At 46.1% G+C, this 23,891-nt stretch overlaps 1 protein-coding gene across 5 annotated transcripts in view; it reads left to right on the top strand.

Moving 5' to 3' along the window:
* The window catches only part of LOC124039854 (neuropilin-1a-like), a 127,516-nt gene extending 104,898 nt beyond the window's left edge, over positions 1–22,618 (top strand). For 3 of the 5 annotated variants that reach the window (XM_046356321.1, XM_046356320.1, XM_046356319.1), the window contains 9 exons: positions 234–389; positions 1,731–1,875; positions 12,675–12,782; positions 15,374–15,421; positions 16,985–17,128; positions 18,352–18,629; positions 18,888–18,984; positions 19,297–19,350; positions 19,656–22,618. In XM_046356321.1, the coding sequence (XP_046212277.1) occupies positions 234–389; positions 1,731–1,875; positions 12,675–12,782; positions 15,374–15,421; positions 16,985–17,128; positions 18,352–18,629; positions 18,888–18,984; positions 19,297–19,350; positions 19,656–19,957 (1,332 nt within the window). In that variant the 3' untranslated portion in view covers positions 19,958–22,618. Of the gene's footprint in view, positions 1–233; positions 390–1,730; positions 1,876–12,674; positions 12,783–15,373; positions 15,422–16,984; positions 17,129–17,315; positions 18,287–18,351; positions 18,630–18,887; positions 18,985–19,296; positions 19,351–19,655 lie in introns of those variants that run through there. The other 2 variants (XM_046356322.1, XM_046356323.1) reach the window with 2 other exon arrangements.
* Positions 22,619–23,891: the final 1,273 nt, after the last annotated feature.

Raw genomic sequence — 23,891 nt, 5'->3', positions numbered from 1 at the left:
TGGTTCATATACAGTAACATATCACAATACATTTTGGTTTTCAGTATATATTCTGCATTCACGTACAAAGAATTTGGCAACATTTATGATGACGTTGCAAATAAACAGTTTGGTAACACTTTACTTAAGGCATGCAGGTATAATGCATTATGATTCTGTCATAATGCGTCATAAGACTTGTCATGCATGTCTATGAACTGCTTATAAGGCGTTTCATCTCCATTCATCTGCAGGTGGATCTGGGGGAGGAGAAGCTGGTGAGAGGACTCATCATCCAGGGAGGGAAATACAGAGAGAACAAGGTTTTCATGAAGAAGTTCAGACTGGGATACAGTAACAATGAATCTGATTGGAAGATGGTCCAGGACGCTAACGGCAACAAGCCAAAGGTGAGAGAAATTTTGATTGGTTGTTTGTTTGTTTGTTTGTTTGTTTGTTGTGTTTACCGTGTTGAGGAGTTGACAAAAAAATAGGGTTTGGTTGACTAACTAATGGAAAATGATCTTAATATTTTCAACTGAAAACCATCCACAGACATACAGTGACATTGATACAGGTAATAATTCCTGTCCTGTGGCCGAATCCATTTGGGTAGTACTCTATAGCACATTTGTATAACCACCTGTAATGCTTCTCCTAGTCCTATGCTGCCTAGCGTCTTTGCTCTTAACATTCTACTGGTGTTGCTCAAGCATTTCAGTGGAATTATGCTCTCCTCAAGAGAGGGGAGAGGTGAGAAGAGGCAGGAGAGCTGAGAGAGAGCATGTGACACGCAGAAACCACCCCAGATGTATCTGCAGGCCTCGATATGCTTTGTGCGTGTCACACACACACATACCTCTCCAGGAAGCACCGCTACAGCCCATCCCCAATTACAACCTCCTTTGACAGGATACAAATGTGTTCCAGATGGCCTGATGGTTGATTTATGAAGGAGTGAGAGGCTCGATATACTCCTGTCCTACGTATCACTCCTTTCTCTTCCTCTCTCTTTCCGTCTCTCCCTTTTTTGCTAAAAACCTCCGAGCATCAAAGACAGACAAGACTTGTTCCTGTGTTAAAGGCCATTAATCCACTGCACTCAATCACTCTCCTCTCCTATACTGTCCTCTCCACTCCTGTCCTCTACGTCTACCTCTGTTATTCCCAAAGTGAATCCCCCTTTCTTTCAGAAGATAACTTCAGAGGCTGAGCGGAGACAGAATCAAACCTCTCCTTTCCTCTATCGTACCTCATCTCTACGTTATTACCAACTAAAGGGCCCCTAGCCTCTCTCTTCCTCAGAGCCTGAGCAGAGACAGAGAGAGCCGAGTCTGTCTTTGACCTCTGTGTCCTGCTGGGTGGCTGGTGCTAGTTGTAGGCACCGGGCTCTTGTTCGCAGTCCCACTGACAGCACTTTAGATGTCAGCCAGAGGAATGGGTCAACGTTCCATTGTTTTCTCCCCCCTCTCAGCCTTGCTAAAGCCCTGCTCCTTTTCAGAAGGAAGGAATAAGCCTGCTTTCGTGCCTCTGATAGGAGAGATAACAGACAGAGCAATGACATTATCAGACAGTAATATTGAGCTCTCTCTCTCTTTGTATCTCTCTCTGAATGTCTCTGTCTCATTTTATATCTCTCTTGCTTTGTATGCACAGTAGCTAAATGGTGCCAATAAAGGATTTCTAAAAATAACAATAGATCTCTCTACCTCGCTCTACCTCTGTCTCTCTCTCTTTGTCTCTCTCCACAGATTTTCGAGGGGAATCAGAACTACGATACACCAGAGCTGAAGACCGTGGAGCCCTTGCTGACACGTTACGTCAGGGTCTACCCAGAGAGGTCCACCCCTGCTGGAATGGGCCTCCGACTCGAGCTCCTGGGCTGTGAGATTGAAGGTAGGCCTCAAATGGAATCCCACACACACACATTTTAATTGTAGACACACACACACAACACACAGACACATAGGCACACACACAGACACACATAGTCCATCTTCTATCATCTGTGTGATGACAGTTTTAGAGCTGAATGCATAGTGTTTGTCAAGGTGGTGTTTGAATGTATGGTGCTTGTCCTAGGCCCAAAAGGCAACACTATCTCCCTGAGAGGGACAGTTGTCTTGTCTCCATGCGTGCTGCATCATATTCCTGAAGAATATTCCTGAAGAAAGACCACTCATGCACATTGCACATGGGATCAAATGAAACCCAACCTGGCCTGAGGATTTACTGCAAGCCCCTTCTAGTCCCGGTTCCATCTCCGGGGCCTCTCTCCCACCCTCTCTGCCCCTCTCTCTCGCTTTCTACCTCTTTCTTTCTCTCTCCCCCCCTTTCTCTCTTTCTCTCACCTCCTTTACTTTACCTCTCTTCCCTTTCTCTATCCCCCCCACCGAAAGCTAATTTAGACTAGAACCAGCTCAGCTATAAGAACATGTTCTGCCAGGCCTAAGTGGATTTACATATTGGATTTCAGGGAGGCTGTAGCGAGCGTAGCCCTGTGTAAGACATGGAGTCCCACTGGGGGCTTTAGAGGGATGATAATGCTTGTTTTCACTATTAATGCTACCACACACTCGAACACACACACACATATGCTCTCTCTCACACACATACACTCATACACATACACTAGTGATGCACGGGTTGACTCATAACCTTCAGTCCCCGAGGTTATATCCGTGGGGCGGACGGGTTTAGCGTCATCAAATATTGTGTGGCTGAAGGGCAGGGGGGTGGCGGGCGGGTAAAATAAAGAGAAAACAACACCTTAAAACAAATCTGTGTGCAATTTATATAGGCTACAGTGAGGATATTCCTTCATTATTTTAGGCTATCTTGTCATGCCCTGATTTGTTTCATCTGTCTTTGTGATTGTCTCCACCCCCTCCAGGTGTCGCCCATCTTCCCTATTATCCCCTGTGTATTTATACCTGTGTTCTCTGTTCGTCTGTTGCCAGTTCGTCTTGTTTGTCAAGATTACCAGTGTTTGTCCTGTCAGCTCCTGTCTTTTCCCAGACTCTCTTGGTAACTCAGTAACCCAGTTGCTAGCAGCGCCATCTCATCGGCCACTCCACCTTCTTGGGAGCCCCATTTTCCCCTGCTCGCACCCCTTTTCATGCCATTCTGCTTTTTGAGAGACTAGTCCAAATCTCCCGGGGTTCTCATGGATTCTGGGGCCGACAAGAGTTTTTTGGACGCTACCCTGGCGTCCGAGCTGAACTTCTACACTCAGCACTCTCCATTGGCATGTTAGAGTGCTGGACGGGTGCTCTACAGGCTGAGTCACCCACAACACCACTCCCACCTACGGGTGTCAGGGAACCACAGCGAGGCTCTCCAGTTCCTGCTCATCAAGTGATCCTGCTCACCCATCTGATTCCTGTGGTATTGGGATTCTCCTGGATCAATCCCTTCATTAACTGGTTTACTGGTGCCATCATGGGCTGGAGCCAGTCCTGCCACGCACATTACCTGAAGTCAGCACAACATGCCCCGGCACGTTTTCCTGGGGGCTCAGAAGTTGCCCCGGACCTCTCCGCCATTCCTGCGGAGTACCAGGACCTCCGGATTGGTGTTCAGCAAGGCCCGGGCCACTTCGCTTCTTGTGGTGAAGATGGAGGAATGGAGGCACTGGCTGGAGGGGCGGAACATCCGTTCATCGTGAGGACTGACCACAAGAAACGGGAGTATTTCTGCACCGCCAAGTGCCTCGACTCCAGGCAAGCCATATGGGCCCTGCTGTTCACACGGTTCAACTTCTCTCTCTCATTCCCGCTGGGATCCAAGAATGTCAAGCCGGATGCACTGTCACACCGCTATAGCCCCACGACTACTACCCTGGGAACCCGAGACCACCATCCCACCTCATGCCTGGCGACGGCACTCAGCTGGGGAATAGGGAAACAGGTCCGTGAGACACAGCATTCCCAGCCAAACCCCGGGGGAGGCACTGATAACCGGATGTTCATTCCCAACACCGTCCGCTCTGCGGTCCTGGAGTGGGCCCACTCCTCCAGGCTGGCCTGCCATCCGGGTGCTCGTCGGATCCTGGTCTTTGTGCGACAGCGCTTTTGGTGGCCTTCCATGGTCCTGGACGTGTCCTCATTCATTGCCATATGCACAGTTTGTACACAGAACATGACTCCTTGGCAAGCTCTGGCTGGTCTCCTCCAATCTCTGCCTGTCCCTCACCGTCCCTGGTCTCACATCTCCCTAGACTTTGTCACAGGTCTTCACCCATCTGATGGCAACACCATCATCCTGACCATGGTGGATCGGTTCTCCAAAGTCACCCACTTCATTCCTCTTTCCAAACGACCCTCTGCCAAAGAAACGGCCCAGCTCATGGTGCAGCACATCTTCCGGATCCATGGACATTTCTCGTCCCAGTTCAGGAAAGTGTTCTGCATCCTCATTGGGTCGTCGGCCAGCCTGTCCTCCGGGTTCCACCCCAGTCCAACAGCCAATCTGAGCAAGCCAACCAGGACCACAAGACCACCCTGCACTGCCTGGTCTCTGCCAACCCCACCCCCTGGAGCCAGCAGCTTGTATGGGTCAAATATGCCTGCAACACCCTTCCTTGCTCTGCCACAGGCCTATCTCCCTTTGAGTGTTCCCTGGGGTATCAGCCCCCACACTTCCCTGAGCAGGAAGAGGAGGCCGGGATACCTTCTGCCGCTGTCGTCTTACCTGGAGGAGAGCCCGGTCGGCCCTCCTCAAGACCACCTCCAGGTGTCGATGACAAGCGGATCGCCATCGGACCCCGGCTTCCCGGTTTCATCTCGGGCAGAAGATATGGCTCTTCATCCGCTATCTTCCCCTCCGGGTGGAGTCTCGCAAACTGTCCCCCCGGTTTACCGGCTCTTTCCCCATCTCCAAGGTATGGCTCTCCACCCGGAATCTGCCCCTCTGCTGTTCCTCTTCTGTTGCCCCGTACCCTTCGTGTACACCCCACCTTTCATGTGTCCCGTATCAAGATCGTGTCTCACAGTCCCTTGTCTTCCATTTCCAGGCCCACCCCTCCTCCCCGTGTCACCGATGGCCATTCCGCGTACACAGTGAGACGCTTCCTGAGGGTTCGACCACGGGGCAGGGGTTTCCAATACCTGGTTGACTGGGAGGGTTATGGCCTGGAGGAGAGGTGCTGGGTCCCTGCTAGAGACATTCTGGACCCAGCCCTCATCGCCAACTTCCACCGCCGGCACCCTGGTCAACCAGTTATGCGCCCAGGTAGGACGCCAGGTGGCGCTCCTAAAGGGGGGGGGTGGGGGGGTACTGTCACTCCTATCTTTTCCCAGCATCTCTTTTTCTCGCCCTCCTGGTTTTTGACCCTTGCCTCTCCTGACCCAGAACCCGCCCGCCTGTCCACTCTGTCTGACCCTGACTGCCGTCCTGTACTTTTACCCAATCTGGATTTCCAAACTCTGCCTGACCTGACCCTGCCTTCCGTTCTGTACCTTTGCCTCTGTTGCTGTAATCAACATTGTTACTTCGACACGGTCTGCATCTGGGTCTTACCTTATCCTGATATATCTGGTATTAGAAAAAGTTACCGTCAATCCAAGGAGGCAAAAAGGATATTGTAGAAGTTTAATTCAATACGAAAGAAGCTGCGAAAGGAGAGTTAAAAATAAAAAGATGGGAAGGCCAGAAAAGTAATGTTTGGAAAAGATTTGGCGAAGTGGTAAAGAGGATAACAGCAGTGCCAGCTATGTTATGTTTGATGATTGAGAGGCGCTTTACAAATTTGACAGTTGCAAGACGGGACTTCAAATAGACATATGGCTTGTCAAGGGAACTGTAGCCTAATGTTTAGATGGGTTAAATGGGAACTGAAATCTGGACACTGACTGTGTGTCATGTTTGTCATTTATTATCATGTCTTGTCCCTGTGCTCCCCATTCTATTCGTTTCCCTCTGCTGGTCTTATTAGGTTCTTTCCCTCTTTCTATCCCTCTCTCTCCCCCTCCCTCTCTCACTCTCTCGCTCTCTCTTCTCTCTATCGTTCCGTTCCTGCTCCCAGCTGTTCCTATTCCCCTAATCATCATTTAGTCTTCCCACACCTGTTCCCGATCCTTTCCCCTGATTAGAGTCCCTATTTCTTCCTTTGTGTTCCGTTCCTGTCCTGTCGGTTCCTTGTTTAGAATTCACCGTGCTGTGATTGTGTATTGCCCTGTCCTGTCGTGTTTTTGCCTTCATCAGATGCTGCGTGTGAGCAGGTGTCTCTGTCAGCTACGGCCTGCGCCTACCCGAAGCGACCTGCAGTCTGTGGCCGCTTCTCCTGTTATTCCCCTCTACAGACTAGAGGATTTCTGTTATTCCCTGTTTGGACATTTCCTGTTAAGGATTCAGGATTTGTCGTTTTCTGTTTGGACTTGAATAAACTCTGTTTCTGTTAAGTCGCTTTTGGGTCCTCTTTCACCTGCATGACAGAAGGAACCGACCAAGGAATGGACCCAGCGACTTCAGACGCTCGTTACACTGCCGTCAAGATCCAAGGAGCCATGCTCGGCAGACACGAGCAGGAATTGTCTGCTGCTCGCCATGCCGTGGAGAACCTGGCCGCTCAGGTTTCCGACCTCTCTGGACAGTTCCAGAGTCTACGTCTCGTGCCACCTGTTACTTCCTGGCCTGCCGAGCCTCCAGAACCTAGGGTTAATAACCCACCTTGCTACTCCGGGCAGCCCACTGAGTGCCGCTCCTTTCTCACGCAGTGTGAGATTGTGTTCTCTCTCCAACCCAACACATACTCTAGAGAGAGAGCTCGGGTTGCTTACGTCATTTCACTCCTTACTGGCCGGGCTCGAGAATGGGGCACAGCTATCTGGGAGGCAAGGGCTGATTGCTCTAACAAGTTCCAGAACTTTAAAGAGGAGATGATTCGGGTTTTTGACCGTTCAGTTTTTGGTAGGGAGGCTTCTAGGGCCCTGGCTTCCTTATGCCAAGGTGAACGGTCCATAACGGATTATTCTATTGAGTTTCGCACTCTTGCTGCCTCTAGTGAGTGGAACGAGCCGGCGCTGCTCGCTCGTTTTCTGGAGGGACTCCACGCAGTGGTTAAGGATGAGATTCTCTCCCGGGAGGTTCCTTCAGATGTGGACTCTTTGATTGCTCTCGCCATCCGCATAGAACGACGGGTAGATCTTCGTCACCGGGCTCGTGGAAGAGAGCTCGCATCAACGGTGTTTCCCTGCTCCGCATCGCAACCATCTCCCTCCTCTGGCTTTGAGACTGAGCCCATGCAGCTGGGAGGGATTCGCATCTCGACTAAGGAGAGGGAACGGAGGATCACCAACCGCCTGTGCCTCTATTGCGGAGTTGCTGGACATTTTGTTAATTCATGTCCAGTAAGAGGCCAGAGCCCATCAGTAAGCGGAGGGCTACTGGTGAGCGCTACTACTCAGGTCGCTTCATCTAGATCTTGTACTACTATGTCGGTCCATCTACGCTGGACCGGTTCGGGTGCTACATGCAGTGCCTTGATTGACTCTGGGGCTGAGGGTTGTTTCATGGACGAAGCATGGGTTCGGAAACATAACATTCCTTTCAGACCGTTAGACAAGCCTACGCCCATGTTTGCCTTAGATGGTAGTCATCTTCCCAGTATCAAATTTGAGACACTACCTTTAACTCTCACAGTATCTGGTAACCACAGTGAGACTATTTCTTTTTTGATTTTCCGTTCACCGTTTACACCTGTTGTTTTGGGTCATCCCTGGCTAGTATGTCATAATCCTTCTATTAATTGGTCTAGTAATTCTATCCTATCCTGGAACGTTTCTTGTCATGTGAAGTGTTTAATGTCTGCCATCCCTCCCTTTTCTTCTGTCCCTACTTCTCAGGAGGAACCTGGCGATTTGACAGGAGTGCCGGAGGAATATCATGATCTGCGCACGGTCTTCAGTCGGTCCCGAGCCAACTCCCTTCCTCCTCACCGGTCGTATGATTGTAGTATTGATCTCCTTCCGGGGACCACTCCTCCTCGAGGTAGACTATACTCTCTGTCGGCTCCCGAACGTAAGGCTCTCGAGGATTATTTGTCTGTGTCTCTTGACGCCGGTACCATAGTGCCTTCTTCTTCTCCGGCCGGGGCGGGGTTCTTTTTTGTTAAGAAGAAGGACGGTACTCTGCGCCCCTGCGTGGATTATCGAGGGCTGAATGACATAACGGTTAAGAATCGTTATCCGCTTCCCCTTATGTCATCAGCCTTCGAGATTCTGCAGGGAGCCAGGTGCTTTACTAAGTTGGACCTTCGTAACGCTTACCATCTCGTGCGCATCAGAGAGGGGGACGAGTGGAAAACGGCGTTTAACACTCCGTTAGGGCATTTTGAGTACCGGGTTCTGCCGTTCGGTCTCGCCAATGCGCCAGCTGTTTTTCAGGCATTAGTTAATGATGTTCTGAGAGACATGCTGAACATCTTTGTTTTTGTCTATCTTGACGATATCCTGATTTTTTCTCCGTCACTCGAGATTCATGTTCAGCACGTTCGACGTGTTCTACAGCGCCTTTTAGAGAATTGTCTCTACGTAAAGGCTGAGAAGTGCTCTTTTCATGTCTCCTCCGTTACTTTTCTCGGTTCCGTTATTTCCGCTGAAGGCATTCAGATGGATTCCGCTAAGGTCCAAGCTGTCAGTGATTGGCCCGTTCCAAGGTCACGTGTCGAGTTGCAGCGCTTTTTAGGTTTCGCTAATTTCTATCGGCGTTTCATTCGTAATTTCGGTCAAGTTGCTGCCCCTCTCACAGCTCTTACTTCTGTCAAGACGTGTTTTAAGTGGTCCGGTTCCGCCCAGGGAGCTTTTGATCTTCTAAAAGAACGTTTTACGTCCGCTCCTATCCTCGTTACTCCTGACGTCACTAGACAATTCATTGTCGAGGTTGACGCTTCAGAGGTAGGCGTGGGAGCCATTCTATCCCAGCGCTTCCAGTCTGACGATAAGGTTCATCCTTGCGCTTATTTTTCTCATCGCCTGTCGCCATCTGAGCGCAACTATGATGTGGGTAACCGTGAACTGCTCGCCATCCGCTTAGCCCTAGGCGAATGGCGACAGTGGTTGGAGGGGGCGACCGTTCCTTTTGTCGTTTGGACAGACCATAAGAACCTTGAGTACATCCGTTCTGCCAAACGACTTAATGCCCGTCAAGCTCGTTGGGCGTTGTTTTTCGCTCGTTTCGAGTTTGTGATTTCTTACCGTCCGGGTAGCAAGAACACCAAGCCTGATGCCTTATCCCGTCTGTTTAGTTCTTCTGTGGCTTCTACTGATCCCGAGGGGATTCTTCCTTATGGGCGTGTTGTCGGGTTAACAGTCTGGGGAATTGAAAGACAGGTTAAGCAAGCACTCACGCACACTGCGTCGCCGCGCGCTTGTCCTAGTAACCTCCTTTTCGTTCCTGTTTCCACTCGTCTGGCTGTTCTTCAGTGGGCTCACTCTGCCAAGTTAGCTGGTCATCCCGGTGTTCGAGGCACTCTTGCGTCTATTCGCCAGCGCTTTTGGTGGCCGACTCAGGAGCGTGACACGCGCCGTTTCGTGGCTGCTTGTTCGGACTGCGCGCAGACTAAGTCGGGTAACTCTCCTCCTGCCGGTCGTCTCAGACCGCTCCCCATTCCTTCTCGACCATGGTCTCACATCGCCTTAGACTTCATTACCGGTCTGCCTTTGTCTGCGGGGAAGACTGTGAGAGCCGCCAATAAACGCAGGATTAAGAGTCCAAGGTATTGTTGCGGCCAGAGAGTGTGGCTTTCCACTCGCAACCTTCCTCTTACGACAGCTTCTCGTAAGTTGACTCCGCGGTTCATTGGTCCGTTCCGTGTCTCCCAGGTCGTCAATCCTGTCGCTGTGCGACTGCTTCTTCCGCGACATCTTCGTCGCGTCCATCCTGTCTTCCATGTCTCCTGTGTTAAGCCCTTTCTTCGCACCCCGTTCGTCTTCCCTCCCCCCCCTCCCGTCCTTGTCGAGAGCGCACCTATTTACAAGGTACATAAGATCATGGACATGCGTTCTCGGGGACGGGGTCACCAATACTTAGTGGATTGGGAGGGTTACGGTCCTGAGGAGAGGAGTTGGGTTCCGTCTCGGGACGTGCTGGACCGTTCACTCATCGATGATTTCCTCCGTTGCCGCCAGGATTCCTCCTCGAGTGCGCCAGGAGGCGCTCGGTGAGTGGGGGTACTGTCATGTTTGTCATTTATTATCATGTCTTGTCCCTGTGCTCCCCATTCTATTCGTTTCCCTCTGCTGGTCTTATTAGGTTCTTTCCCTCTTTCTATCCCTCTCTCTCCCCCTCCCTCTCTCACTCTCTCGCTCTCTCTTCTCTCTATCGTTCCGTTCCTGCTCCCAGCTGTTCCTATTCCCCTAATCATCATTTAGTCTTCCCACACCTGTTCCCGATCCTTTCCCCTGATTAGAGTCCCTATTTCTTCCTTTGTGTTCCGTTCCTGTCCTGTCGGTTCCTTGTTTAGAATTCACCGTGCTGTGATTGTGTATTGCCCCGTCCTGTCGTGTTTTTGCCTTCATCAGATGCTGCGTGTGAGCAGGTGTCTCTGTCAGCTACGGCCTGTGCCTACCCGAAAAGCGACCTGCAGTCTGTGGCCGCTTCTCCTGTTATTCCCCTCTACAGACTAGAGGATTTCTGTTATTCCCTGTTTGGACATTTCCTGTTAAGGATTCAGGATTTGTCGTTTTCTGTTTGGACTTGAATAAACTCTGTTTCTGTTAAGTCGCTTTTGGGTCCTCTTTCACCTGCATGACACTGTGGTTCTATAACCTCTCACATAGCCTTAATTAATATTAACTCCTGCAGAATTAAGCATTTCTTCAGTTAAATGATAAGCAAAATTTGGACGTTGGAACAGAAGTATTATTGATTTATTTCTGCATCTTGAGAGAATGCAATGCTCAGTTAGATACCATCTGTAGCGGTTCTGTCTTCATCATAAAAGCATCATAAAAGCTGATAGTGTTTCAACCACATAAAATATGCATCGAAGCCGAACTGGAATCTTGTTTTTTACCCTTACAACTGGTAAAACTGATGTCATTTGGACATTTTCATAAGAAAATCTTTCCCGTTTCTTCTTGGCTATTGTATTTTCTCCCCCAGTCCCTAAAACGTCTTGGCTCCGTGACAGATGACAGAGAACTTTAACGATGTCAACTAGATTGAAGTATTAATTCAATTACATTATTGTGGTTAGCAAGGGTTTATTTATGTAACGGCTTTCTTTATGTGAAGGAGAGGCGGACCAAAGCGCAGCATGGTTATTTTGATTCAACAAAAACAAGAAACGTAAAAACCCAAAACAGCCCTATCTGGTGCAAAACACAGAGACAGGAACAATCACCCACAAACACACAGTGAAACCCAGGCTACCTAAGTATGATTCTCAATCAGAGACAACTAATGACACCTGCCTCTGATTGAGAACCATACTAGGTCGAAACATAGAAATACCCAAATCATAGAAAAACAAACATAGACTGCCCACCCCAACTCACGCCCTGACCATACTAAATACAGACAAAACAAAGGAAATAAAGGTCAGAACGTGACAATTTAGTCTTCTATGGCAACATATGATGACAGAAGAGAAGCTGCATGTATGTAATTATAGACAAGTTGACCAACAAATAGCCTACCAAAATGTTGGAAATTATAAGCAGAAACATATCTAAATCAGGCACCCCCATCAAAAAAATCCTTCTGCTGTCTTTGAATAGCCTATAGCGCAATTTCTATATTTGCAGGTTAGGGTTGGGTGCAGGCCTCATATTTTCACTCATATAGTTGGGCAGTTGCGAATGGGTTATTAGCTGACCTGTGCACCACTTGCACACACACGCACACACAGGTGCTAATACCAGCTAGGAGACCATGAGTGGTGGTATGTAAGCTAAACCCGAGTTAGTAAAACCTAATATATATTTTTCTATGGAAGTCTCCAACTAGAACACTGAACCTGTCAATGACCTCTTCACCCTGAGTCTGACAGAGGTTGAACTCACTCATATTTCATCTAGCAGAGGGCGAGGGAAATGATAGATTACACATGCACCATTTCCTCTCCCTCTCTCCCCTTCGGCCTCTCTGCCTCTCGCGCTCTCTCACTTTCGCTCCCTCCCTCCAGGGGAAGCCCTCATTACTCCGTCAGGGTAAACACATCCAGGCTGTGTGTTAGCAGAGCGTGGAACAGAGCTGGGGCCGTGCCCACATCCAACAAGGCCAGCGGGCCCTAATGATAGACCAGGGTGGGGCCTTCAGCCCAATCCCAGGCCCTATGCATCTCCTATCCAGCCTAAACCCAAACCTAAACTGCGTCCCAAATGGCACCCTATTCCCTAAAAGTTCACAACTTTTGATGAGAGGCCTATTGGCTCTGGTCAAAAGTATTGCAAGACATGGGGAATAGGGTACCATTTGGGACACACACCTCAACCTAAAGCCTAAGCATCCACCATGCACCATCCAAAATATATATTTATACATCCCTCTGCATCCTCATAAAAGGAGGGCTGCTAATAGCTCAGTGATTGAATCCCAGTTTCGTGACACTGGCACGGCCTGCCTTGTATATGTTTGTATTATGTGTGTGTATGTGCGTGTGGTACCGCAAACCATACAAAGGAGCAGCTGATTGCAAGTTGAACATGTGTCCTCTCTCACTCTCTTGCCCTCTCTCTCCATCTGTTCCGCAGCTCCCACTCCCCTCCCCACCACACTGGCATCCACAACTCCGTCAGATGAATGTGATGATGACCAGGCCAGCTGCCACAGTGGAACAGGTGATGACTACGATGTGACAGGTGCTAACATCACTCTCATGAGACTGCTATCTCACCTACCCCTCTACCCCTACTCTCGCTATATAATAACCTGACACACACGCACGCACACACACAGGCAGACAGACAGACAGCCTTGTTCTCTTTCTAGCCTGACCTCTTTCCCCACTAACCTAATTATAGCCTGCCTTACTCCCTCTGCCTTCAACCTTGATATACCTTTCTGTTCCTTATGGATACCTCCCAAATGGCACCCTGTTCCCTTCATAGTGCATTTAATTTGGCCAGGGCCCCTAGGGCTGTGGTCAGAAGTATGTCAACATATAGGGACTAGGGTGCCATTTTGGACTCAGGCATAGAGTTATCTTTATGGCTATTCCTCCCTCCCATTTTAAAGCAGCAGTCTCCAGCCATCAGTGATGTGCATGGCACTCTCAGTTACTTTGGTTCTCTCCCTCCTGGCCCTATATGTCGTGAAAGAGGGAGTGTGGAAATGTTTGGTATGAGTTAAGAGAGATAGGAGGGAGGGCATCTGTTTGAACCAGAATAAAGGAGGAGTGTGTATGACCCTTATCCTTCTGTCAACAAGGCTCCTCTTTAACTATAGCCTCAACACAGACGAGTGTCAGCAAAAGAGGGAAGCTAGCTCGGCTAACTGAGCTACATTATGTTCTGAGCTAGAGGAAGCTAGGCTAACTGTGCTACACTGTTATGCGTTACCACTAGGCTAACTGTACTCTGTAACTCAGTTTGTTGAGCATGGCGCTTGTAACATCAGGGTAGTGGGTTTGATTCCCGGGACCACCCATATGTAGAATGTATGAACGCATGACTGTAAGTCGCTTTAGATAAAAGCATCTGCTAAATGGCATATACAGTGCCTTGCGAAAGTATTCGGCCCCCTTGAACTTTGCGACCTTTTGCCACATTTCAGGCTTCAAACATAAAAGATATAAAACTGTATTTTTTTGTGAAGAATCAACAACAAGTGGGACACAATCATGAAGTGGAACGACATTTATTGGATATTTCAAACTTTTTTAACAAATCAAAAACTGAAAAATTGGGCGTGCAAAATTATTCAGCCCCCTTAAGTTAATACTTTGTAGCGCCACCTTTTGCTGCGATTACAGCTGTAAGTCGCTTGGGGTATGTCTCTATCAGTTTTGCACATCGAGAGACTGACATTTTTTCCCATTCATCCTTGCAAAACAGCTCGAGCTCAGTGAGGTTGGATGGAGAGCATTTGTAAACAGCAGTTTTCAGTTCTTTCCACAGATTCTCGGTTGGATTCAGGTCTGGACTTTGACTTGGCCATTCTAACACCTGGATATGTTTATTTTTGAACCATTCCATTGTAGATTTTGCTTTATGTTTTGGATCATTGTCTTGTTGGAAGACAAATCTCCATCCCAGTCTCAGGTCTTTTGCAGACTCCATCAGGTTTTCTTCCAGAATGGTCCTGTATTTGGCTCCATCCATCTTCCCATCAATTTTAACCATCTTCCCTGTCCCTGCTGAAGAAAAGAAGGCCCAAACCATGCTGCCACCACCATGTTTGACAGTGGGGATGGTGTGTTCAGGGTGATGAGCTGTGTTGCTTTTACGCCAAACATAACGTTTTGCATTGTTGCCAAAAAGTTCAATTTTGGTTTCATCTGACCAGAGCACCTTCTTCCACATGTTTGGTGTGTCTCCCAGGTGGCTTGTGGCAAACTTTAAACAACACTTTTTATGGATATCTTTAAGAAATGGCTTTCTTCTTGCCACTCTTCCATAAAGGCCAGATTTGTGCAATAAACGACTGATTGTTGTCCTATGGACAGAGTCTCCCACCTCAGCTGTAGATCTCTGCAGTTCATCCAGAGTGATCATGGGCCTCTTGGCTGCATCTCTGATCAGTCTTCTCCTTGTATGAGCTGAAAGTTTAGAAGGACGGACAGTTCTTGGTAAATTTGCAGTGGTCTGATACTCCTTCCATTTCAATATTATCGCTTGCACAGTGCTCCTTGGGATGTTTAAAGCTTGGGAAATGTTTTTGTATCCAAATCCGGCTTTAAACTTCTTCACAACCTGCCTGGTGTGTTCCTTGTTCTTCATGATACTCTCTGCGCTTTTAAAGGACCTCTGAGACTATCACAGTGCAGGTGCATTTATACGGAGACTTGATTACACACAGGTGGATTGTATTTATCATCATTAGTCATTTAGGTCAACATTGGATCATTCAGAGATCCTCACTGAACTTCTGGAGAGAGTTTGCTGCACTGAAAGTAAAGGGGCTGAATAATTTTGCACGCCCAATTTTTCAGTTTTTGATTTGTTAAAAAAGTTTGAAATATCCAATAAATGTCGTTCCACTTCATGATTGTGTCCCACTTGTTGTTGATTCTTCACAAAAAAATACAGTTTTATATCTTTATGTTTGAAGCCTGAAATGTGGCAAAAGGTCGCAAAGTTCAAGGGGGCCGAATACTTTCGCAAGGCACTGTATATATATATATATATATATATATATATATATATATATATATATATATATATATATATATATCATTGTTATGTGGTACGGCTAGACTAACTGTCCTGCCACTGTGTTGTTGTTCTGACAGGTGGGACCACAGCGCCAGAGGGCAAGACAGAGGTGGACACCATCCCAGGTTAGGATCCATTGTATTATCAATGTACTGTATACAAGACTCTTGTGACTGTATGTGTTTGAGGGACTTTGAATGCATGTGTGAGCATGTGAGGTTAATTTGTGTGTGGGTAGATATAGTTTTTTCCAGCAGACTATTTAAGAAAAATGTGTTCTCTAGTGTTCCTCAGAACTGTTGGGCTGCTCATTTTACGGGTAACTTTTCAGAATCCCTGCTTCAGTCCTCCCTAGAATGGAAAAAAACAAAAAGCCCTCTTAATTGGGAATGGAAAAATGTGTCTCTGTGCCTGAAATGTGGTTCCACATGAGAATTCCATGCTTTGTGTTTAATGGGTAAACATATTCTGGTGCCTGCAGAAACTAGTTAAAACCCAGAGATTATTAAAGGGAATATTGGCTCAAATGTTTTATTCTTTGGTGAGCTGGGGCCTTAGTGCCCAACGTACACAGACACACAGGGCTTCTGAAGCATTGCTGACATTCTAAACATATCTCTGTTGTGCTGCTTCTTTGGAAGTCTCTTTCTTTATCCAATTTCAGAACAAAACGAGGCTCCCCATCGACCCGCTCTCACACACGTGTGTGTGTGTGTGTGTGTGTGTGTGTGTGTGTGTGTGTGTGTGTGTGTGTGTGTGTGTGTGTGTGTGTGTGTGTGTGTGTGTGTGTGTGTGTGTGTGTGTGTGTGTGTGTGTGTGTGTGTGTGTGCGTGCGTGCGTGCGTGTGTGTGTGTCCGTAGAGGGATTGTGTGTCAGGAATGCAAGTCCTTTCTATTAGCCATATCTGCCTTTAGAGTCCAACGGGGCTCGGCTCTGCTCATTATAAAGACCTCACACTGGGCTAACACTAGTTGAGTCAATGTCGTTTCCACATCATTTCAATGGAATTACGTTGAACCAACCTAGAATAGACATTGAATTGACGTCTGTGCCCAATGGGCTCTCTCTCAGCAGGCTGTTGTGAAGGAAAACACACACACAAACTCTCTCCCTCTCTCTCTCTCTCTCCTCTCACCTGCTATGTATCCCTTTACTGTCATTGTACACTTTCTTTTATGAACCCATATCACGTTCACAGGCCCTTTAATTAAAATAGATGATTAACTGGATTTATTCAATCTCCCTCCTTGAAAAGTCTGCATGGAGTCTCTTCACTCCTACCACCACCACCCTATTCTGTCAAGAATGTACCATCCTCTAATTCTCTCTCCCTTTCTCATAGTTTTTTGTATCTTCCCTTTCCTCTATAATTTGAGTTTCACGGTTCTCTGCTGCCCTCTAATGGTTTACCTAAATATTCCACCTCCACAAAGACTCACTGTTTCTCGTCGAGTGGACCCTCAGGTCAACACAAATACTCTTGGAGTATATCTCTCAGTACCATATTAAAACAATGGTCTATTTCGACCAGTCGGTGTTCTTACCCTGACCCCTGTCACACCACAGAATAACTTTTTTTATTTTTTTATTGTCCAAGACAAGGCTTTATCTGTGTCCAGGAAACCGCCCCTATTTATATGCATCTCTATGAGACATAACTGACCTGTGATCTGTCCCCCTGTCTGCAGCGTTCCTGTGGTTTGCATGTGACTTTGGCTGGGCCAACGACCCCTCGTTTTGCGGCTGGACCTCAGTGGACAGCGACTTCAGATGGCAGATACAGTCCAGCGGCACGCCCACGCTCAACACCGGACCCAACATGGACCACACAGGTACAGACACAACAACAACAACAACAACAGAAGCTAATGATAACAGTATACGTCATTTATGTCCAGTGTAAAAACTGTCAAAACCAAGAGTTGTCATTAGATGATTTGTTTTCCCACCACTACTTTAGATGTCATCACCTACCCCTTTTCTCATGGGCTATTCCAATTTTATCATTTCCCTCTTCAGGCGGATCCGGTAACTTCATCTACACCCTTTTCTCATGGGCTATTCCAACTTTATCATTTCCCTCTTCAGGCGGATCCGGTAACTTCATCTACACCCTTTTCTCATGGGCTATTCCAACTTTATCATTTCCCTCTTCAGGCGGATCCGGTAACTTCATCTACACCCTTTTCTCATGGGCTATTCCAATTTTATCATTTCCCTCTTCAGGCGGATCCGGTAACTTCATCTACACCCTTTTCTCATGGGCTATTCCAACTTTATCATTTCCCTCTTCAGGCGGATCCGGTAACTTCATCTACACCCTTTTCTCATGGGCTATTCCAATTTTATCATTTCCCTCTTCAGGCGGATCCGGTAACTTCATCTACACCCTTTTCTCATGGGCTATTCCAACTTTATCATTTCCCTCTTCAGGCGGATCCGGTAACTTCATCTACACCCTTTTCTCATGGGCTATTCCAACTTTATCATTTCCCTCTTCAGGCGGATCCGGTAACTTCATCTACACCCTTTTCTCATGGGCTATTCCAATTTTATCATTTCCCTCTTCAGGCAGATCCGGTAACTTCATCTACATCCTTTTCTCATGGGCTATTCCAATTTTATCATTTCCCTCTTCAGGCGGATCCGGTAACTTCATCTACACCCTTTTCTCATTGGGCTATTCCAACTTTATCATTTCCCTCTTCAGGCGGATCCGGTAACTTCATCTACACCCTTTTCTCATGGGCTATTCCAACTTTATCATTTCCCTCTTCAGGCAGATCCGGTAACTTCATCTACACCCTTTTCTCATGGGCTATTCCAACTTTATCATTTCCCTCTTCAGGCAGATCCGGTAACTTCATCTACACCCTTTTCTCATGGGCTATTCCAACTTTATCATTTCCCTCTTCAGGCGGATCCAGTAACTTCATTTACACCCTTTTCTCATGGGCTATTCCAACTTTATCATTTCCCTCTTCAGGCAGATCCGGTAACTTCATCTACACCCTTTTCTCATGGGCTATTCCAACTTTATCATTTCCCTCTTCAGGCGGATCCGGTAACTTCATCTACACCCTAGCGACGGGCTCCCAGGAAACGGAGGTTGCTAGGCTGGTCAGTCCGGTGGTGACAGTTGGTCAGTCTGACCTGTGCGTGTCATTCTGGTACCACATGTTTGGCTCGCACATTGGCACGTTGCACATCAAACAGAGGAAGGAGGCGGTCGATGGCATTGCTGACATACTACTGTGGACCGTCAGCGGTCACCAGGGCAACCGCTGGAGAGAGGGACGCGTGCTAGTACCACACTCCAGTAAACCCTATCAGGTATAGTATGGAGAGAGAGTGTCCATACACTGAACTATAAGCTTGGACAGATAGATGTAGCATCATATACATTAAAACTATGTGTGATGTGTATAAATACATTGTTTGAATTGCAGAGCCAGTTTTGTCTGTTTGATTAGTGCTACTTGGTGATTGGCGTAGTGATAAAATTAGAATTGTGAAATTAGTTGCTGAGAGGTTGCTCAAGGGTTGTTAAATACAGGTTTTTTTTTATAACAATTGTTCTCTCTCTCCCAGGTGGTGATTGAAGGGTTTGTGGAGAGGAAGAGTTGGGGTGACATTGCTGTGGATGATATCAAGATCCTGGACAATCTGAACATGGCTGACTGCAAGGGTGACTGTTACTTCGCTACATTGATCTTTTGAGCTGGATTTAAACCAGTGACCTAAGGACACCAGTGTGTACAGGCCTGACCTTTAGCGCCAGTTTCCCAGACACAGATTAAGCGACGTTCTGGACAAAAAAATGTAACTCAATGGAGATTCGCTATTGAACATGCTTTTTTTTGTCCATGGCTAGGCTTAATCTGTGTCTGGGAAACTGTCCCTCAATGGCATGTTCAATGTAAAGAGTGATAGTGATTTTTTTACTGTTGTGCTGGAGGGAAGTGCTTTTGTAACTGACTCGTCCCATCATTTTCAACAGATCCTGATGTTCCTACAGAGCCCATGCTGCCTGAAGACCGATTTAATGAAATGAGTATGTCACCATATTACATATTAATACACAACGTCTATGGGGTTGAGTGTTGTAAAACAGAGTAACATACTTATGATGACATGCGTTAGCAATGCAGTAGATTTCACTAATACGTCTGCTCCCCCTCTACCTCTTTCTCTTTACTCTGTAACACAACACTTAGGGATTCAGTGTTGGAAAGATAATAACAATCATTGTCCAAACATATGTAACAGCTATCTACAAAGCTGTAGATTTCCATGAATACTGGGATGGTTGAAAATGAGATGAGGGTCTACTCACCCTCTTCTTCTTCTCTCCTGTAGTTGTGGACATCACAGACTTCCCTGACATGATGGAGAACAATGAGATCCTCAACGGTGTCGGTGGCGGGGCAGGCAACATGCTGCAGACACTGGACCCCATCCTCATCACCATCATCGCTATGAGTGCCCTGGGGGTCTTCTTGGGGGCCATCTGTGGGGTCGTCCTCTACTGTGCCTGCTCACATGGCCACATGTCAGACAGGAACTTATCCGCTCTGGAAAACTATAACTTTGAGCTGGTGGACGGAGTCAAGCTAAAGAAAGACAAACTCAACTCACAGAACTCATACACAGAGGCGTGAGCGGGAAGGGGGAAGTGAAATGTGTGTGTGTGGGGAGTGTAGCATTTTGTGCGTGTGCACAAGACTGTAGGCATAGCCAAGACTCAATGTGTGGCTGGGGCTAAATGAACTGCTGGAGGCCTCTCATTGGAGGAGGCCCAGGTTTAGGAACCAATGGGAGGTTGTGATTGAGCCATTGCTTTTCTCAGGAGCTGCAGTAATGGGAACCTACCAGTAGGAGACACTGTGTACAAAATTAAATACAGGAGGAAAAAATATGTACAGATGATTAGATTATTATTTAAATTGTTCTATTTGATTTTCATTCATTTTTACAATCGGATGCTGGTGTTGAGACCAATTTAATTATCACAATGTTTAAAGTATTTATCATATTCTGTGAGGAAGAAACATTTTTGTTATTATAATTATTTTAAATCAAAGTAATTTTTGTGTTGAAGGAGAAGTATCAAAACCCAAAATTAACCATAACTGACAATATTGTTGGTCATACTGCACCATGGTGGAGTAGCAGCAGGGTGTGCCCTCTGCCCCCCTGACCTCTGCCCCTGTCTACAGGTGTGGGTCAGATGTTAAAGGTAAAGGTTGCACCCCTTGGCAGTAGATGGTTCTGACAGTGCCTTTAATACATATTTGTTGGTTTCCTTGTTGATTTTGGAGATTTTACATCTCTTACGTTCTGACCACGTTGTGTCATCTAAAGCAGGGGCTTTAAATTAGCTAATAATCATGTCTGCAAAACAGGATCCAATCCCTCCATGGTACTTTTCTCTCTCTGTCCCAGACCCACATATAATTGTATATACGTTTTAATATATTTTAATTATTTTAAAGAAAGAAAAATGGGAAAAAAAGCTGCAGTATCCCTTTTTCCAATGGGTTGTGTGTTGTAAATACAATCATCTGCCTGTTGTTGTGAAGTATTTTGGTTTAATGGTTTCATTTCGAGCAGGCTCTGTGTGCTGTGTAAAGATAGGCCAGTGCACATTCAAAGATGACATGTTCTTGTTCTACATCTTCTAGATGCAATCCGCTTCACGGCACCATGGGGAGGACTAAGAAGTTACTGTAAACAAAAAAGGAAAAAATAAAAACAGTTGTATTCATGTTACTAACTTCTACACACTAATTAACATATGGCAGCCACACACCCCATATCCTTCTGTGGTCACAGGGTCTATCATCTCTCATATCAACTGCAGCAGTGGAAGAAGATATGTATAATGTCTGCCAGCATACCAAAAAACTATTGCTTTAGCTTCATGGGGTTGACCAGTGGCTTGTTATTTCCAGCTACATACATCTGTGGATTGTCATACAAAAAAGTGCTAACTTTTACGACCATGCACTTCGTTATCCAACATCTTAATCCTCACTAGTGAGATATACTGAGGGGTGGAGGATTACATATACTGGGGTGTATCAATGGTGCTATTGCGTTCACACTGCAGACTAGATGCTCATAATCGTAACAATAACACAGTTTGGATTGGATTGGGATTGTCACATTCTGTACCCTACTACAAATTAGTCGTGCCGTAAGGTTTATGTGTAACAGCTATACGCTGTGATGTCAGGGCTGATTTCATTAGGAAGGGACGCTGGTACAGAGCTCAGTGGTTGAGTGATGTCATCAAGCATGGCGAATCAGGCCACTTGCCCTGTTGTCATTACCAAAGGATGATTGGATACCTCTTCTACTGGGGGAGGGGTTTGTTATCGACACACTACTGCTACTGGACTGCAGCATTTCAACCACAACCACCCCTTTTCAACAAATGTTCACAGTAAATGGACTGGACTCCTGACAAAGTCAAGAGGGTAAGGTGGGTTGACTGTAGAAACGATACTGTTCGATGGTTCGTATTATTTCAGCTGAAGTTGCATCAATGTGAACTCTGAAATCTCGAGTCTTGGATTTCAGACTCACTTTACCAATCAATCTAGCTATCAATCCTCCTAGAGTGTTTGGGATGGAGAAGTAAGGGGATCTGTAGTAAGGACTTAGTAAGAGGCTCACAGTATCAGGTCTGAGGAGGACTTGACCTTTGGAAATGTCCAGTGGATTTTCTACAGCACAACCATCAGAGAGACATAATGATGTTGAACAGGGGGACACCTGCTACATCTGTGTGCTATGTCGAGTGCTGTGGTGAACACATTCTCAGCTTGGGTTATGTTCATTTCAGGTTTGATTTCCAGCTTTGCAATGCTTACTGTTTTGTGCATTCAGCTTCAAGGACAGTAGCCTCAGTCTGGTAACTAGAGAAAATGGATACTGTAGCGTGGGAACTAAAAATAAACAATGTTGCACTGATAAATATATTCAATAAGGTTGTCATTTGTAAACAAAAACAAAAACAGAAAAAACAGTGTTCGTTTTCTTTCTTATTTTTATAGTTTCAGATTATGTGATATAATTCTGAAATGTACAAATTATTGAGATGTTTTCATTATTGAAAAAGGTACACAAATTTCCTATAGTAATGTAGCCATTTACCTGAATTATTATTGCTTCGTTTTGTACTGTCATTAACATTTTGTGCAACTTCTTTTTACAAAAAAACGTGTATTTTCAATACTGCTTCTACTATATAATTCATTCTGTAATTTGCTGTTGTAGGAAAAGATGAATAAACAGCAAGGCCTTAAAAAACTGAACAGAACAATTGTGTTGGTATTGTAGGGTTGTGGTTTAAACTACTGTTATTGGAGTTGAACATGCTGGTGGTTTGGGTGTGGGCTACTGTGATGGTGTGATGATAATTACACAGGAGGAGGAGGTACATTTCAAAGGGATTTCACCCGGTTTATTTGGTAGGAATGGAAGGGGTGATTTATTTAACAAGGTTCTGGATGGTTACTCTACAAACAAGGGAAAAAACATATACTGTCGTCATAAACTAATAGAATACAAATAAATGTATACTACGTTATTTACAGTGCCTTGCAAAAGTATTCATCTCCTAGGCTTTTTCCTATTTTGTTGAATTACAAACTGTAACTAAATATATTTTTATTTGGAGATCATGTAATGGACATTACACAAAATAGTTTAAATTGGTGAAGTGAAATTTAAAAAAATAACTTGTTTCAAAAAATTCTTAAAAATAAAAAACAGAAAATTGGTGCATGCATATGTATCCACCCCCTTTGATATGAAGGCCCTAAATAATATCTGGTGCAACCAATTACCTTCAAAAGTCACATAATAAGTTCAATAAAGTCCACCTTTGTGCATTCTAAGTGTCGCATGATCTGTCACATGATCTCAGTATATACACACCTGTTCTGAAAGGCCCCAGAGCCTGCAACACCACTAAGCAAGGGGCACCACCAAACAAGCAGCATCATGCACCAAGGAGCTCTCCAAACAGGTCAGGGACAAAGTTGTGAAGAAGTACAGATCAGGGTTGGGTTATAAAATAATATCCGAAACTTTGAACATCCCACGGAGCACCATTAAATCCATTATTAAAAAATTGAAAGAATATGGCATCACAACAAACCTGCCAAGAGAGGGCCGCCCACCAATACTCACAGACCAGGCAAGGAGGGAATTAATCATAGAGGCAACAAAGAGACCAAAAGATAACCCTGAATGAGCTGCAAAGCTCCACAGTAGAGATTGGAGTATCTGTCCATAGGACCACTTTAAGCTGTACACTTCACAGAGCTGGGCTTTACGGAAGAGTGGCAATTAAAAAGCCAATTGTTTAAAGAAAAAAATAAGCAAACATATGTAAGAAGGTGCTCTGGTCAGATGAGACTAAAATGTAGCTTTTTTGGCCATCAAGGAAAGCGCTATGTCTGGCGCAAACCCAACACCTCTCATCACCCCGAGAACACCAGTGGTGGCAGCATCATGCTGTGGGGATGTTTTTCCATCGGCAGGGACTGGGAAACTGTTCAGAATGGATGGAATGATGGATGG

This window comes from Oncorhynchus gorbuscha, linkage group LG07, assembly GCF_021184085.1.
Source record: "Oncorhynchus gorbuscha isolate QuinsamMale2020 ecotype Even-year linkage group LG07, OgorEven_v1.0, whole genome shotgun sequence".
Lineage (NCBI taxonomy): Eukaryota > Metazoa > Chordata > Actinopteri > Salmoniformes > Salmonidae > Oncorhynchus > Oncorhynchus gorbuscha.
This window is presented reverse-complemented; position numbering and strand designations above follow the sequence as displayed.